The sequence below is a fragment of the Postia placenta genome (genome assembly GCF_002117355.1).
Source record: "Postia placenta MAD-698-R-SB12 unplaced genomic scaffold POSPLAscaffold_17, whole genome shotgun sequence".
In the NCBI taxonomy this organism is placed as follows: Eukaryota; Fungi; Basidiomycota; class Agaricomycetes; order Polyporales; family Adustoporiaceae; genus Rhodonia; species Rhodonia placenta.
In genome coordinates, this window is record NW_020169848.1 from 872,508 (window position 1) to 889,309 (window position 16,802).

General features: G+C 55.7%; 6 protein-coding genes across 6 annotated transcripts; 4 read left to right on the forward strand and 2 right to left on the reverse strand.

Annotated features, from left to right (window-relative positions):
- Window positions 1–117: 117 nt before the first annotated feature.
- POSPLADRAFT_1155697 (hypothetical protein) lies at window positions 118–653 on the forward strand (the record flags this gene model as incomplete). Its single annotated transcript, XM_024486972.1, has 2 exons — window positions 118–343; window positions 505–653. 2 exons carry the CDS (start codon window positions 118–120, stop codon window positions 651–653), a joined length of 375 nt encoding a protein of 124 aa, XP_024334594.1.
- Window positions 654–2,099: 1,446 nt separating this feature from the next.
- On the forward strand, window positions 2,100–3,173 carry POSPLADRAFT_1049993 (hypothetical protein; the record flags this gene model as incomplete). The annotated part of the gene is made up of 1 exon (XM_024479890.1): window positions 2,100–3,173. The coding sequence occupies one exon, from the start codon at window positions 2,100–2,102 to the stop codon at window positions 3,171–3,173; it is 1,074 nt and encodes a 357-aa protein (XP_024334595.1).
- A 774-nt stretch (window positions 3,174–3,947) lies between these two features.
- On the forward strand, window positions 3,948–4,971 carry POSPLADRAFT_1155722 (hypothetical protein; the record flags this gene model as incomplete). Its single annotated transcript, XM_024486978.1, has 4 exons — window positions 3,948–4,212; window positions 4,262–4,334; window positions 4,382–4,499; window positions 4,552–4,971. 4 exons carry the CDS (start codon window positions 3,948–3,950, stop codon window positions 4,969–4,971), a joined length of 876 nt encoding a protein of 291 aa, XP_024334596.1.
- Window positions 4,972–5,071: 100 nt separating this feature from the next.
- Window positions 5,072–7,465, reverse strand: POSPLADRAFT_1049994 (hypothetical protein; the record flags this gene model as incomplete). Its single annotated transcript, XM_024479891.1, has 10 exons — window positions 5,072–5,302; window positions 5,360–5,495; window positions 5,549–5,668; window positions 5,722–5,874; window positions 5,933–6,058; window positions 6,118–6,321; window positions 6,371–6,608; window positions 6,662–6,821; window positions 6,870–7,327; window positions 7,381–7,465. The coding sequence occupies 10 exons, from the start codon at window positions 7,463–7,465 to the stop codon at window positions 5,072–5,074; spliced, it is 1,911 nt and encodes a 636-aa protein (XP_024334597.1).
- A 1,631-nt stretch (window positions 7,466–9,096) lies between these two features.
- POSPLADRAFT_1185789 (hypothetical protein) lies at window positions 9,097–10,061 on the forward strand (the record flags this gene model as incomplete). Its single annotated transcript, XM_024489178.1, has 5 exons — window positions 9,097–9,198; window positions 9,258–9,380; window positions 9,459–9,674; window positions 9,732–9,848; window positions 9,898–10,061. The coding sequence occupies 5 exons, from the start codon at window positions 9,097–9,099 to the stop codon at window positions 9,925–9,927; spliced, it is 588 nt and encodes a 195-aa protein (XP_024334598.1). The 3' UTR covers window positions 9,928–10,061.
- Window positions 10,062–11,724: 1,663 nt separating this feature from the next.
- On the reverse strand, window positions 11,725–14,242 carry POSPLADRAFT_1185792 (hypothetical protein; the record flags this gene model as incomplete). The annotated part of the gene is made up of 10 exons (XM_024489179.1): window positions 11,725–12,027; window positions 12,084–12,202; window positions 12,265–12,779; window positions 12,835–13,217; window positions 13,274–13,397; window positions 13,459–13,565; window positions 13,643–13,768; window positions 13,892–13,950; window positions 14,005–14,058; window positions 14,115–14,242. 10 exons carry the CDS (start codon window positions 14,240–14,242, stop codon window positions 11,999–12,001), a joined length of 1,644 nt encoding a protein of 547 aa, XP_024334599.1. The 3' UTR covers window positions 11,725–11,998.
- Between the last annotated feature and the right edge of the window lie 2,560 nt (window positions 14,243–16,802).

Here is a 16,802-nt window from a genome sequence, read left to right on the forward strand (position 1 = left end):
TCTTCCCCAGATTCATCAACACTTGTTGTCAGGTAGCTGCCAGCAGTAAGCAGCAGACTTAACGGACCTGTGTTGTGGGCTGCGCTGACCTCATGCGCACGCACTGTCCGCTCAGCGATGATCTTTCACGAACACATGATGACTTTGTCTGACGAGATACGACTCGTTTGGAGCCACAAATTCAGTGGTGCCACACTCGTGTTCCTTCTCAACCGATATCTCGTATTGTCTCTTGGTGTAGCAATCGTGCTTCAGACAGGTGTCTGGGACACCGCTCTCGTAAGTACTCTGGCTACTTTCAGCCACAATATTCTCTCACAGTCATATCTGTTACTCCACAGAGGTATGTGCTACTTGCTTAATAATGTCAACTCAGAAACTCACCTGCAGCCAGTTGCGAAGCAACGATTATCTTGTACGATATCGTGAGCATATTACTGACTGTGATCACAGCAGGTAGGCCATCAGTCCCTGTGGTAACACGTCTGTTCTCCATTAATCAAGAAGCCGCTGTAGTCTTCTCAGCGCTTCGAGCATATGCTATCGGCGGGCTGGTCTGGTTTCCGGCCGCAGTCACGCTATTTTTGGGTCTGCTACCCGCAATCGTCGCCATAGTAAGCACTGTGTCATCATTCTCAATCGTCGCATTCTAAGTAGCAACAGTATTTTATGTCTAGGTCGTCGTACGCGTATGTGTTGGTCGTCAGCGGCTCACCTGTATGCGATTATAATGAATATTATCCAATTCAAACTTACAATCAGCAAGTCGATCGGTCCTTCCCTCTGCGTGGTTTGATGTTAACGTCATGTGCAGATGTATTTGATTTTCCTGAAGTCTTCGCAGGCAATGACTAACAGACAACCCGTCAGTAATATTGGCTAGCCGCGCGTGTGCAATTGCCGCGGACGTGATTGTCCTGGCGGTCACATGGATACACACGTATAGGACTCGGAAAGCTGCACACCGGGGAGTCTTCAAGACAGGCTTGACCACGTTACTAGCAAGAGATGGTACGTGAATAATATGTATGTACTATTGAAACACATCGCTCAATGGCAACCCGGCATTAGGTACGATCTTTTTTGTGTACGTTCCATTTGTCCCGCAGGAACCCTGCCAACGCTGAATGAATGGTACAAGTCTACTGCTCGCCTTGAATATCATGCAGATGACGATCAAGTCGGTGGGCGGCGTGAGTGCCATGCCATTCTTCTGGAATACCTTCTTGACTGAGCTTTGTAACAGCCTATGACAAATTTTGCTTCCACTTTCACACCTCCGTAAGCAAGCTGCTTGATTCCATCGGATTCCTCCGAGTCAGTGCTGACGGATCCTGCGTAGAGTTGCCGGCATCCTCATCTCAAGATTCATGCTCAATCTGCGGCACATTTATTACCTACAAAGTATGGGGATCACCGCCAGTTTCATCGGTAACCTGGGCGCGCCCCTCTACGATGTAGCGGACGAATCACGCAGTCATACCGCTACTTTGAGTACATTCCACACGTCGGATTTGGTGATTGTCGGGCAAGAAGACCCCAGATCGTTCGAGCTTACAGAAATTAGCTCTGTTTCTGTGTAGAATTCATCTTTAACACTCTTTTTCTGTGTAAGATTTATCTCTAGCAACTGGATTGTACATTAGGCAAGGACCATACAGGTTCGAAATCAATCATCTTTCAATTCGGAACCCCGATCAAGATGTTCAGCCGCAGCAAGAACGCACGTGGTTGACTGATTGATAGCTAGCTCTGCATGCTGTAAGATGCGAATATAATGCTACCTATGCATGGGATTCAGAATACTTGGATGCGCCTCCGATAGGTCCTGGCGGCCGAATGAAGGATATGCCCGTGCTACAAAGCAACGTGCGCGGAAGATCGCGCCGAAAGGGGCAAGCCAAACGTCATGTTTATTTGGTCGCCGATACCGCGGGCGCCCCGCCCCTTTATCATCGCCCCCGGGTTTCGCGACACGCCTCGCCACTTGCACACCGCGTGCACGCTGCATATCCTAACATCCTCAAGACACACGCCCCGACGACAACGACGACGACAACGACCTGGTACGACGACCTCACCACACGCTCTACTGCAGGATGAAATACATCGAGATACCGGAGCTCGCGCGCCTTGCGCAGGTGCTCACCCACGAAGGCCCCGAATGCTCCGTCCACACCCGCATCGAGGCCTACAGCTGCAAGAACATCAAGCGTGACAAGAAGCTCTTCCGCTCGCTCGAGAGCGCATACAATGACGAGGTCTCCCATTCGCCGCCCGTGCCCTCTTTCATCACGCTCGACCACGAGTCCGAGATCACCCCCTTTGGACCCATGAAAGAGCAGAACTCCCGCAAGACCCTCTACCTACTCATCGCGACGCTCAACGTTGCGTTTCCGGATCACGAGTTCTCCGACGTCCGCCCATGGCAGTTTAGTCGTGAGGAGAGTGGCGCCAGCGTGCTGACCTCGCTTAGCACCACGCTCGTCTCGCCGAATCGTGCGGGCATGTCGGCCCCGCGCACGTACTCCGCATACCCACCTGCCTCGTCCGACTTCTTCCCGTCGTCGGTGCCCACGTCATCGTCGCCCGTCAACTTCACGAAGCCGAGCCCGCACGCACCGCCGAAGGTCATGTCGGGCACGCACCCCACGCTTTTCCGGATGTTGGACAACGTGATCGGCTTGTCGGAATGCGAGGTCTACTCATACACGCCGAACATCGAGCATGACCCGCATGCGGACGACTATTCGGATGACGAAGACGATGTTGCGTCGGTGGGGGACGAGGAACCGTCGACGGACGAGGAGGAGCTGTTCCCATTTGACGAGTACGACGCGGACAGCATGCCGCGGCACTCGTCCTGGCAGAGCGCGATGAGCGGGCGTCCGGGATCCAGCGACGAGTCGGACGAGATGCCGATACGTACGATCTCGCCGACGCACGTCCGGATGAAGCGGCGGGGTGCGCTGCTCTGGAGCTCGCACTGGTTCTTCCTGAACAGAAAGCTCAAGCGCATATTGCTCATCACCACCTGGGCGCGATCCAAGAACGTACGGTCTTGGGTCGACGAGGAGATGTTTGTTGATGAGAAAGCGACCGAGAGGTTCTTGGGATGGGAGGGCGCTATTGGTGCCGGGGCCCGCGCGTTGGGTCTCGGTGCTTCAATCTGAACTCGTATTGGTGGGGTTATTACCGGTGAGACCTAGTTCCTGTCAGTCACATAAGCGGTCGAATTGACCACCGTACGTGTTAGTGACTACGACGCACCTTGATCATGCTCCTTTTCAATTATCTTGGTAATTTAGCTGGACTTTCGGATTGCGCACCTTATACTATGTCTCATCTATCTGCTCCCCTGTACATGTAGCCTGTCACGACAGTAATTCACATACCAGACACTGCGTGTCATCATAGGACTCAGTAACGCCTGGGACGCCGTTGGCGAAGGTTCATTCGAATAATTTAGGTGACAGGTCCGAGTGGACAGGATCGACCTCTTCGACCATAAGATAAGGATCAAGTGGATGAAATTTAGACGGTGGGCGGGCTCATATACAACGTGCTAGATGGTGTGAGGGGAGTGCAGTCTGATGGGATGACTCTACTCGGTTGTGATGAGTCGAGTCAAAGGCTGTTTCTGAGTTCATATTGGCGGAGTGGGGCAATGAGACGAGGGAAGAGAGGAGGGCTCAGGAGAACAAGCAAAATTCGCGGGGCCTTGTACATAATTATATTATAGCCATCGCCACATCGATAACAAGAGCGAATGAGAATCCTGGGCCATGTAATTTCCGTCGAGGCACTCATCGACATCGATTCCCAAATCCGGCTCCGAGGGTGTCTCCATCAATTACGTAATTGTTTGGCAACAGCCTCGGATCCTAACAACCGCCGCCACGTGCTCGACCATCGCGAAACTAATACTCAAGTACTTGTGCTCTGGAATGATTCCTCGCTACTCAAATCCTCACTTCCTCAGTGCCTCTCTGGAATCTACCTCACGTGCACAGCTTGTAGATGATGAGACTTCAGCCGAAGTGCGAGACGATAGGGAGCGCACCACGATGTTGGCTCAACTGGAGCAAATGTTAAAGAGATCAATCGGCAATCTTGATCTGCAGCAAGATACGAATTCAGACGGGAATGCGCATAGAAAAAAGAGAAGACGAAAGGACGGTGCAGCCGAACCTGCCTCAGTCGAAGCAATGCGTGTGTCTCTTGTAGACTTTCTACTTCTATCACGCTAACATCATTCAAGCTTTCCGTCTAGTCTCGCGAACCATCGCCCCGAAGGCTATCCAGCTGCGTGAAAAGACGCCTCCACCAATAAAGTGAGTCTCAAACAGCGGCCGCTCAAAATCATGCTCATCCACAACAGGGTTAAAGAACCGCCATGCGAAGATGACGCGAATGAGGCCAAGATTCGTCGGCAACAGGCACAAGCAGTCGCTGTTGACATGGATTGGCTGCTTAGCGAATCTCGAAGACCACACCTCGTATGATCTTTATGCGAATGGTACTTGGATCATAACACTGACCCGCTCCTAGTCTCACAAGCCTGATAACAACATCGTCCACATCGATGCGGCCCTGCCATTACCAGAAGCCGGTGTCATGATCGTCGAACGGCCGAAGCCTGCAATTAAGCCGCTCAGAAGAGTCGCTCGTGCGCCTTCTGCGCAGGCTCGGCCGTCTCCGCATGAGCTGAAGTACGAGACAATACACTGCCCGATAGTCAACTCAAAGCCCTCTGAGACCACATCACGGAAAGTCAAGAAGCGACGAAAAGCGTCTCATCCCACTCCTCCTCGACCGCCCGCCATGTTCTGGCGTCCGCTGCGAGGATGGGGCCCGAAGGTAATGGGCTACGCCATGGGATATGAAGGCAGCTGGGCTGTCTTTGAGGACGATCCACAGCGGTACCACTACCAGCGAGACACAATGCGCAAAGGTATACTGTTGCAATAAAGATGTCTGCGTCGCGTCAATCAGATCCTTTCGGTACTCATACACGGTATCGGAGTCAGCATCTACTGCACAATCCACACAACAATCATTAAAAGTTCCATCAACCCTCATGCATCTCATCGTCCGCGTCTTTTTGCTTGGGCTGGGGGTAATCTCGCGTGACCACTTGCTTGCCCTTGTCTCTGTCCCGGTGCTCCCGCATTTTCTGCGCCCACGCATCTTCTCCACCGGGCACACCCTTGATGCCAAACGTGCCAATCTCCGCGCTCGCCTCTAGCGCGAGCTCGAGGAGCTCGAGGACCTGCCCGTTGATCGGATCGAGGCTCAGCGTCTGCCAATGTTGGCGTTACAACCTGCATCGTGCACACAAAATGCGATGTGGACGTACCTCATGGTACTTGACGATTGCCGCCTCGATTTCCCCCAGTAGATGGTACGTGATGCCTAGGAAGGCCAGCGCTGTCTGGTTCCGGGGGTCAATCTCGATGACCTTTTGGTACGCTGCCTTGGCTTCTTGGAGCCGTCTGAGGAAGGCGTTAGGTCCCATGCGTGCGCTCAGGGGCGATCATAGACCTACCCGAGTCTGCGATATGCGGTGCCCAGATTCAGATAGGTGTTCTTCCACGCCCGCTGTGAGGTCTGTACGATTTTCGCAAGGTCCAATGCATGCGCGAACATGGCCGCTGCTGCTTCGAAACTGTGTGCAATCTGTCAAACACAAGCCTAGTCTAGTGTTCGTAGAGTACCTACTCTTCGCGGTTGTAGGCCATGACAGCGCGTTCGTTTACGAGTAGCGGGTCACTGTCGCATATACTATACGCGGCATTGAGAGCTTCGTCGGCCAACGACCGATTGGACAGCACGATGTGCTCCATGCCTACGAACATTAGCGGCAGGTGTGATCTGATAAGAGCGTCATTCCGAGGTCGCCGAATCAAAGACCAGGGAGTGAGAAGCATACCCCGTGAACATACGCGCGCACGTCGAGTACGCGGTCACCGCATGGTCGTGCTCGCCCTCCAGCGCAAATGTGTGTGCGAACGCGATCCACGCGGGTGCGAACCGTGGATCCATGAGCGACGTCTTACTTTCGTTGGAATGATGGACTTGTTAGGGCACAGTCAGCGCATCCAGATGCAACCTCACCTGAAGTATGTCCGTGCCTCTGCCCATTTTTTCGCGGATAGATACCACGCGCCGACCGCGTACCAGCTAATTGGGGACTCGGGCTCCTTGTCGACAAGTTCGTGCGCAAGGATGAAAAGCTTCGAGTTGAGGTGGGAGAGATGGTGCATGCACGCGATGTGGAGCGGCATTGTGGGTGCGTGCACCGACACCAGACCGAGGATTCTGCTCTGTTGTGAGTGGACGGTCTCGTTCACGAGCGCTATCTACGAACCTCGTCGTGACGGCGAAGCAATCTGCCCAGCGAAACTGCGCATACAGCGCGTCGGCGAAGCTATACAGTACGTCGGGGTTGTCCCCCAGGCCGTACTCATCGACCAGACGCGTCCGTGCAAGCGCATGCTCTTCGGCATGTTTGAACTTGCGCAATCGCGAAGTGTACATGAGCCGGATAAATTCCCCATCCTCCGGTGTTTGTTCTCGGTACGCGAGGCTTTGCACAAAATTCCACTCTGCCTTCGCGTAAGGTATAATCGAAAGTCAAGGGTAATCACAATGCACACACCCTCGTCCGGGGTCATCATCTCCCCTGTTACAAGTTGCTCGAAGGACTCATAGCACTTCACGTCAAGTGCGAGCGCTTCCATAAAGCAGGTTTTTGCCTGGTCACCTCGGTTCAACTTCAGCATGAGCAAGCCGCGCAGATGACACATAGATGCTTCGATCTGCAACTCAATCAAGCATCCGGCACGCGCAACAAGACATACACATACCTTGATGCCGCCGTCGATGTTAGGAATGTCGCGGCCGCTCCGTCCAGAGCCCCGAAACGGGTTCGCTTCGCCAAGTATCTCCGTAGCCTCGGTCCACTTACCCTGACGGACCTGGCACTGCGCACAGAGGTATCGGCACGCGACGCTCATGTCGACAAGGCGCGACACACCCTCTTGGAACCGCACCGCGACGTCAACCATCTCACTGGGGCCGACGGGCAGACGTTCAATTATGGGCGCAAGGGGTGGTGCCACGGTCATGGGAATCTCGCGCCCCTTACCCTTTACGCTGGCGTTGGCGGACGGCATGTCGAGGTGGCCGTTGCTGAGGACACCCTGCGTAGGCGCATTCTTCGGTGGCGAGGTGGGAAACGGGCGCGTGAGCAGCCGCTCTGCGCGGGAGTACTGGTGCGTGAGGAAGAACGTTTGCGCGAGCCAAAACGCGTCATTGGGGTCGTCTGTGCGCTGTGGGATGTAGCCACCCGTGACCGCGACTGCACAGAAGACTCACTCGTCCAGCTGACAATCTTGTCCCCCCAGAATGCGGCCGTGTCGTACAGGTGCTGCATGAGCGCGTCATGCCGCCACAGACGCATGCGATCGACAATGGTGAAGGATAAGTCTTCGGAGGGGTGCTCGCTCGCGTCGTCTTGGAAGACATCCGTGGTGTCGGTGGCCAGCGGATGCCTACTTGTGCTCGTCTTTGTTCTACGGGGTACGCGTGGAGAAGAGCATAGTGGCGATGCCTGCAGAATAGATCGGTTTGGGTCAAGTGCGAACGAACGCGGATTTGACGCGGTGCTAGTATTGGCTTCGGCAAGGGAGTCTACAAGGGACTGTGGGCCAAAGGAGAAGGACGAGTTGAGAGAATGTCGAGGACGCGAGCTGGAGGGGGATGGCATTCTGGGTGCGGGCGACCGCCAGTGGCAGATGATTGTGAACGCGTCGCTCGACAGTGCTTGCTCGCTGATATTGTATGGCACTGTTTGGCACTGGAGGCGCTCGTGAATAGAGCCACGTGCTCGATCTCGATCATTGTCTGTAAATGGTCCAAAATTTCTAACTTACTGCTCACCAGTCCCGCTGATCCCCCTCCACCATGTCTTCTGCTCCAGTCGCGCTGCCAGCTAAGGCTCCTAGAAAACGCAAATCTCATGCAAAGCTCGCCGATCCGAGCGCAGCTCCCGCGCCGGTACTTGCTGAGCAGCAAGAGCAGTCCAAGGCACCCAGAAAACCTCGCAAGTCACACACTGCAGTCCAGGTCACAGAGACCGCGCCCGCTCCACCCGAACCCACGTCTGTCGCTCCTGATGCTGCTGTAGCAGAAGCGCCACCCAAGAAGCTGAAGCGGAAGGTCTTACGAGCACTTGCTGCAGCTGCATCAGCAGAAGCGGCACCAGTAGAGGCTGAGGATAAGCCTGCTGCTGCCGGGCAAGTGACGGAGGGCGCCGAGAAGACGAAGAAGCGGAAACGCAAGCAGAAGGCTGGTGGCGTTGCGGTAGACGCGACCAGCGAGAAACAAACAGCCCCCATTGCAACGCCATCCGCATCTGGAATCGAGGATGCACCGCCCGCCACCGCAGAAGCCGCGGCGAAGGAACCCGAGACTCTTGTACAAGGCAAAAAGCGCAAGCGGAAAGCTGGTGCAAGCAACGGCATTGACGCGAACGAGCCCACAGCAAAGGCTGAGGTAGTAGCCAAGCAGGCGCAACCGGCGACGAAGCCTGTAGAGGCAATTGCAACAGCTGAAGCGCAGGAGGGTCCAAATGGTGCTCAGGAGAAGCCGAGAAAGCGGAAGAAGGCAAGGGCGGACGACGCTGCTACTCTCGCACCGGCATCGCAGCTAGACGAGGCGTCGAAGACAGAGAGCGAGGCGAAACCTGAAAAGAAGCCCAAGCGCAAACACCTGAGAGCAGAGGCTGCCGCGCTTGCGGCGGCGACAGCCACCAAGCAGGACGAGAAGGAGGAACCCACCACACAGCCGACACCGGCGGAGGAAGCGGCGCCCTCGCGTCCCACCACACTGATCACGCAGAAAGTGAAGCCCGGCGCGAGCTCATCTAAGGCAAAAACGCCCGCCGCCAAAATACCCACGCCCGCGGTGGACCCCGAGCCTGTTCAGTCCGACGACGACGAGGCGGTCCGGGCGGGAAGCGACGTCGAGGCCGAGGAGGACGAGCACCTTTGGGGCTTCTCGACAGACGATGAGGACTCGTCCGACGACGACATGGAGGAGCAGTGGACCGGCCTCGATGCGGCTCAGCTGCCGACCGTGGCGAAAGACGACGCAGTCGTGAAGCAAAAGCTCGCAAAAGCTCAGCGGCAGCCGGTACGCCCCGCGCTGCGTGCGATGTTCTGTACCCACTCACAAGTTGCGCGTACACACAGACCGGGGACCGCGGTGTGATCTATCTCGGACGGGTCCCGCATGGGTTCTACGAGGAGCAGATGCGGGCGTACTTCGCGCAGTTCGGGACCGTCACCCGTCTGCGGCTCTCGCGCAACAAGAAGGTACGCGTCCTGCCCCCGCCGTCGCGCGCGTCCGTTCAGCCGTAACTCACCGCGCGGAATCCGCTGATATCGCCCTAGACGGGACGTTCCAAGCACTACGCGTTCATCGAGTTCGACTCGTCCTCCGTCGCCAAAATCGTCGCGGAGACGATGGACAACTACCTGCTCATGGGCCACATCCTGACGTGCAAGGTGATCCCCAAGGAGAAGGTGCACCCCGAGCTCTGGGTCGGCTCGAACAAAAAATGGCGCGCCGTGCCCCGGGACCGGCTCGCGCGTGTGCAGCACAACAAGGTGCGTGCATCCTGCGTGCTGACGCCCACAAGCTGGCTGATAGGGCATCATTTCCAGCCCCGCACCGCGGAGGAGCAGCAGAAGGCAGAGAAGCGGCTGCTCCAGCGGCAGGAGAGCAAGAAGCGCAAGCTCAAGGAAGCGGGCATTAAATACGACATCGACGCCGTGTCATATGTGCGTCGCGCGCCCTTTGGTCATCGCGTGTGCTGATTGTTCCCTGTAGAAAAAGAGGGCCAAGGCTGCAGAAGCGTAAGACTTCGTGGATGCATGCTCCCCCAACGTCGTGTATTCTGCTCTCTGCTTATGCGATACCACTGCATGTATGCTCTGCATGATGACCGCATGATATTGACGGTCGATAACCATGCTTTTGTTTCGGTCATTGTCTCTGTTGGGGTATGATCATGTAATGCACTGCTCGCACTTTGCTTTTTGCGGGTGCGCTGTCCGGTGCGTCCTGCTTGCCTCTGTTCACCATACTACGTCATGTGGGCTACTTGTCTGATTCTTCTCGCTTAATTCTGACGTGGTTGTACTGAGCGGTGTTTGCTCAACCTCTGACATCTTCTAGCCATATCTGCAACAGCCTGACGGTTATTAGGTTCAGGTCGATGGGTCAGTGACCATTCACGCATTGAAATAACGACCGTGTCGCTTCTCCTCTGACGCCGCAGCGCGCACGCGATACGGCTGGCCCTGGTCGTGCCTGTTCCTGGCAGTGGCCCGATGTACACCGCCGAGCCAGAGTGACGTGCCTGCCGCGCTAGCGAACGAACGTGCTTGCACTCGCACAAGATACCCTCGTATTCTCAACGGTCATCTATTCCTGTGCACGACAGGCGACGACAGGCCTGTGCTCGTCCGTGGCGCATCAGGCATATGGGTGCCGCATACGCCTCATTTTATTAATGGTACCCTGAATCGGCGGCCAGCACCGTGCGTACTCAGCAGTGCCTTGCTGTCAAGCGCATGCAGCGCATGCACCTGCTGAGTCACACTTGCTAACCTCGTAGTGTGCTGCTCTTCGTGCCTCCTGTATCCGTTGAGTTCAGCGTGCATCCGGTGGCAAACACAGGCTGATGGTTCCGGCCGTGGTATGTATGTTCAGATACGCTGCGATCTTTGCGCGAAAGCGACATCTCGACACACGGCTCTCCGAACAGACATCACATGTGAACACGTACATCCCTCACGGCTCTCGAGCACCCGGCTACGGACCGTGCTCCATGAACGTACTCCCCAATCTTGCGCGGCAGACAAATTGACGTAACGATGTCATTCTCCCTCGAATATATTTCCCTCCCAGACGCGTGTGCTACTACAATTTCGCTTTGCGCCCATTGGCAGACGGCTTCTCCGCATCCGAGTCTTCCCCAGCGCGATGCTCCGAGGGCCCTCCAGAATCAGAATGGCCTTGCGCGCGGTCCACCGCCTGCTCCCCCTTCTTGTGCGCGATGACCTGGGGGTTCTCCTCTTGCTCCGAAACGACCAGCTGCTTGGGCTTGTCTTCGGGCTTCACGTCAGAAGGCTCCGACGGCTCCTGGAAGCGGCCAGCCGGGATCTGCTCGGCCTTGACTTTCGAGACCATCCTCGCGCGCTGTGTGCACGGTCCCAGTCAGAGCTCGAACATGCATATTTACGGGGACGTACCGAGACTAACCACCAGCGATGTACAAGTACCAAGACGTGGTAATTTGTCTCTGAGTAGTTCCCCGTGAACAAGGCGTACAATGAGTAGGCTTCTAGCTGTGAGTGTTGCAACTTGAGAGGCAGAGTACTGGAGTGTTCGTGCACACCGTAAGCGGACCACCTGCGTGTCCTCAGCATCCTAAGGGAGCATACGTCACCGACGCATCAAATATTATCATAAATTCACCCCTCCGCCCGATCTTCCTCGCCTACCAAATTGGGCTTTGCACTGCGCTCGCTCGCCTGACGGTCGTCGTCGCTGAAACACTCGGGCCTCGGACAACGAACGTTCTGAACATTTGAACGGACAAACAAGGCCGCTTACAATAAAATCTTGGATATGAATTGCATTACGCCTAACGAGTGTGAGAAAGAGTGATGCATTCATGCTGAATACACGGGTATGCCAGGCGCATCCGGCGCACAACGTGCTCTGCCCACACGCGACGCCAATAGTAGAACACTCTAGTATAACATGCGTTTTGTGACATTACACCCGTGAGACGAGTCGAGGAGCGCGGTCGTGCCGATGAGGGAGCCAATATATATAAATCATGTCAGAGAGACAGAGAGAGTCGGGGAGAGCAGCGGGAGGGAACAGCGCGAGATGCAAGATGGAGACATATGCACGCGGCCTACACTGGCTCGCCGAGTGGTGCGACACCTGTAGTGACGGATGGGTGAGCAGGAGCCCAAACACACCAGACGAAGCGTTAGTACCTTCGATGAACCCATCCTGCCTCTCGTTCGAGATGTCTTCTAGCGACTGCTGCTTCGTCTCCTTGATCAGCAGCGTCGAGAACACGCCCGTCAACATGAAGAACGCCAGGATCTCGATGCTGCAAAGTCACCGTCAGCGCGCCGCACGCAACATGTGCACGAGTTCAGGGGGACAACGCACATGTGCTTCACAAACTTGTTCGTCCCGCCGATGTTCGCCATCTGCGCGAAGCCGACCTGCGAGATGACCGCACCGAGCTTGCCGCTCGCCGCGGCGATACCGTGGCTCGTCGAGCGGTAGCGCGTCGGGAACGCCTCGCCGGGCACGATGAACGTCGTCGTGTTCGGCCCGAAGTTCTCGAAGAAGTTCGCGAGGCAGTACAGGAACACAAACGCCTTCTTCCCCGCGGACGTCGCCGTCAGCGCGTCGTAGCCGAAGCCCATGATGATGAACAGGATCGTCAGCATGATGAAGCCCATCAGCTGGATCGGCTTGCGGCCCCACGAGTCGATCACGAGGAACGACGCCCAGTACCCCGGGATGAGCCCCGCCACGGTCAGGATGATGTTCCCGACGCAGATGTTCTTCAGGTTCGTGTAGATCTTGAGCGTGCCCTTCAGGTCGGAGCTCGGAGAGCCGAATCCGATGGCCTCGAGGATGATAGCTGAGTTCAAGCCCAGGCCGTAGAACGCAATCTGCGGCACCCGTCAGCCTGGGTGCATCGCGGACACCGCGCATGCATGAACTTACATCGAGTGCAAACCATGAGTATGCGCAGCCAATAAGCTGGCGCGCGTTCTCCCACTTCGAATAGTACGCAAAGAAGTCCCTGCGGGTGGCCTTGGGTGCTTGCACGCGCTGCACAACGGCGTCGGGGTCGACGTAGTAGCTGCCGGTCGTGAGGAAGTTCTCGACGTCCTGCGCGGCCTGCTTGACATTGCGCTCGACGTCCATGGTGAACCGCGGCGTCTCAGGGATGGTGAGCCGGAAGTAGAGGGCAATCGCGCCTGGCACACAGCCAAGCCCGATCAGGATGCGCCACATGAAGTCGATCGAGCGCAGGTTGTCCGTGGTCTCGCTCAAAAGGTCATCCTTGTAGGCAGCAACGACGACGTACGCGACGATTGCGCCGGCTGCGGAGCTCCAGCGTGAGCGCATTGGAGGGATAATGCGTGAATGAGCGACTTACCGAGCTGGCCCCAGCCCTGGTTCGCGAAAACGGCGGTCATCAGCCGACCACGACTGCGAGTCGAGGCGAACTCGGACGAGATCACGGCACTAAGAGGGTAATCACCACCGATACCTATGCCCATCTAAATTTCCATAACGTTATCTCAGCGACGTTGCCCGCACAGTGTCTGCAGTGATGCGCACCAGAACTCGCCATGCTATGATGACGCCGAGGACATTGACTGCGCGCGCTTGACCGGCGACGGCCTGTCCGAATGTCGCAACGATGATAATCATAAGCTCAATACCGTCTGTCAATAGACAATTAGTTAGCTGCGAAGATGTGCGCCGAGGAGACTGGCGACGGGCGGTAAAGCTTTGGACTCACACATTCGCTTACGACCGACGACATCCGCCATCCAACCGAAGAAGAATTGACCGAAGATGTTGCCAATAGGAGTCGCCACTTTGACACCCAGACTCTCGTTCGAGCTCAGCGCAAAGCCACTTGCAGCTAGCGAGACAGACCACCGTCACCCATCAGATGGAGGACAAGGTTGGATTGTTCACTTACCACTACCAGCTAGCAGAGCGCGTCAGCGACATGAGTAGGATAAAGTATAGTAGGAGTACTTACTCCTGCCGTAGACGTAGCCCAACATTGTTGCGGCAATGTTGATGGCGAAGATGTCATAGCTAGATGTCTGCTTAACACGAATCCTCAAGTGACACAGGATTGATTCAACTCACGCATCGGTGAAGAAGCCCACGCCAGCAACGAGAGAAACCTTTACATGGAACCACCTGACAATAAAGGCATCAACTCGAGCAGTCAGGAAATGCAGCGCGAGCGTACTGACCCGAATTTGGCGTTGTCGACCTCCGACAAGGCCGCTCGTCGTTTCTCGTCGAGCGCATATGCTATGCTGCTGACGGGGACCTTCTCCCCATGGCCTGAACTGCTCGACGACACGATCTCTGTAGCCATCTCGCAAGGGAGCGAAGGGAGGGGAATTGGCGAAGAGAGATGAGAGGGCGCCCGATAGCGCTGCGGGTCTTTTAACTCGCCCTTCTAAGTCCATTTCGGCACTCTATGTTCCGAGGGGCAATTGGCACAGCTGGGCCCGGGGACCACGCTACGCACCTACGTTCCTTGCACGTTCGTAGTCTGCAGCCAATCGGCGCGCTGCATTCTGTGGTGGCGTGTTGGCGCCGCCTTCCATTCTGGGCGTGGAGAAGTTGATGCAGATGGGCTGCGAGCACGTTCTCAAGCCTCTCCGCCCCTCGATCGTCTCCAAATCTTCCTGTGCCTTGTCTCTGCGCGCGAAAGCGGTCCTGCCGAGCATTATCTTCTCTCCGCGACGCTGCTGTCGGTACCGGATGTCGCGTATGCGGTACTCGTTGGAGACTGTCACCCCTTGACGACTTGGACGCATTCTCGCAGCCTGTCCAGACTCGGAGTCACATTGCATGTGGTTGACAGGTCTTCTTGCTAGCGAGAATACACCCACGGGACGCCCCCTCCGCGCGAAGAGCCGCCCTGCCCGCATGCTTATGTACGCATAGAAGGAGACACATCGAGGCAGCGAGCTAGCCCACAGCCTCGGTGCGATCCCACACTCTCGTCATCGAGCCGCGGCACCTATGTTTGGGACTTCTCGGATGTCCGTGCCTGATTGTGGCAATTCAGTATCCGGCTTCTTGACGCAACTCTCTTTTCAATGAAGTGTGCCGTGATTTGGCACCGCTTATGGCGATCTGCACTCTACCCGGTCGCACACGTTGCACGTGCCTTATATAGAGTGTACTGTACAAGGCTACGTGCGCCGGCCACCACGTCTAGCCGATTGCACTCGGTGCAATCAACGTCACTTCCCGCACGAACATGGACCAAATATACAACGAAATGCATCAAATATCTGGGGACTATCCTCGGAGATCCAGAAATTGCTGATCGGAGCTTGCTGCTGATTGGCTAGTGAGCACCAAAGATCGGTTCCTTCTGTTCGTTACAATGTCGGTCAGAATGTATACCGCGTTTCTGACTGCACTAGATATATTATTGATCTGCTCAAAATCGACATTGGATTCCGGTGATAGCTTCTTGAGCGGAGCGTGTTCCAAGGGGAGATGCCCGATGGCAGAGATCTAGTCGAGAAGAATGCGGAATTCTTCTATTCCCTGATGTTACGAGGTCAGTGCGGTTGATCATCCAATACAGTGCACCGTATGAGCGTGCTTTATTCTGCCCTCGTACATGGTTGGGGCTGAGTCAAATGCTTCTGATGACGTAGCAGGCGACAGATCGCGCGGAGAAGTTCAACGTTCACATGCTGGCCTGCCTTGTGTTTGGAAGTTCAATATTTCAGCATCGGTATACCTACTTCCGTCTGTATTCGGGATACACTTCCGGGGCCATTACGTGGGGTCCCTCATAGCTGCGTTATCAAAGGACTTCTTCGGAAGGGCACCACGGGCACTACGTGCCCAAGAAGCTTCGGCTTCGGCTTCGTCGGGGCAGCACCAAGGTTCAAAATGTCATTTCACTGGTAAGATGCTGTCCTATGGGTAGGGGTGACTAATACATCCGTCGCAATCTGTCAACGCCTGCTCAATCGATCACACGTGCTAATGTCATGTTTATGCACAAGCTAGCTTACAGCAGTGCCCTCGTCTGGCGCACTCGCTCTAGGAGCCGTCGGCCGGCCTAGCGCATCTACTCGCTGGGCTCATCATCCGTTGTCGTCTTACTGTCATCCAGGTGAAATAGTTCAGTACATCATTGCATGCTATGCTGACGATCGCAGTATTTCAGACACTCGGCTTGGGCCACCGCTGCGCGGCATACTGTCCACAATTTCTACTGTCAGTGTTTTTACTGATCCGTGCGCCCACTTAGGATGCGCATCAAAAGCGCGCCATCCGCCTCCTCTCGGATGCGCTTAATATTATCACGTTCCGTGACAGGGCGATGCGGCATATGCGCCGCTGTCAACACTTCATTCCTTCTCGATTCTCGATTCTCGCAGCATCGCCGCAATGACTGTTCAACATCGACCGTCTGAACCTTGATGTTCCTCATAATAACAAAGATTGCACCGCCCCTCCCTCCCTACCAGTCCAGAACTGCTCCTCGATTACCCATCCTCGACTACCCATCTCCTTCTCCCACTTCGCTACCGCGCACTCCGGCATTCTTCCTTATGTACCCTCGGCTGGCGTCGGACCGTATACCTTGTTCCAGGACGCGCGGCGTAATTGTGTACGCAGAACTGCTTCAATCTGTCTACTAGTCCTTGCTGCGTGATTAATATGCAGTAGGGTATTCCAAGCCTTCCTCGGATCTGGCGGTGTCCACGGTCCACGGATCCATCGCTTGTTCATCGTCGTAATCGAGGCTCGCTCTCTCGGCCTTGTCGTCGTGGGGCTGTTGAGCGCAGTGCGCACTGGATGAGCAGACCATATTGTGTACTGCCTTGCGTTCCCGCTAGGAGCGACTTTTTCCCGCACACGAGGCACGATCTACGGACTCACTTGGGCCCATTACT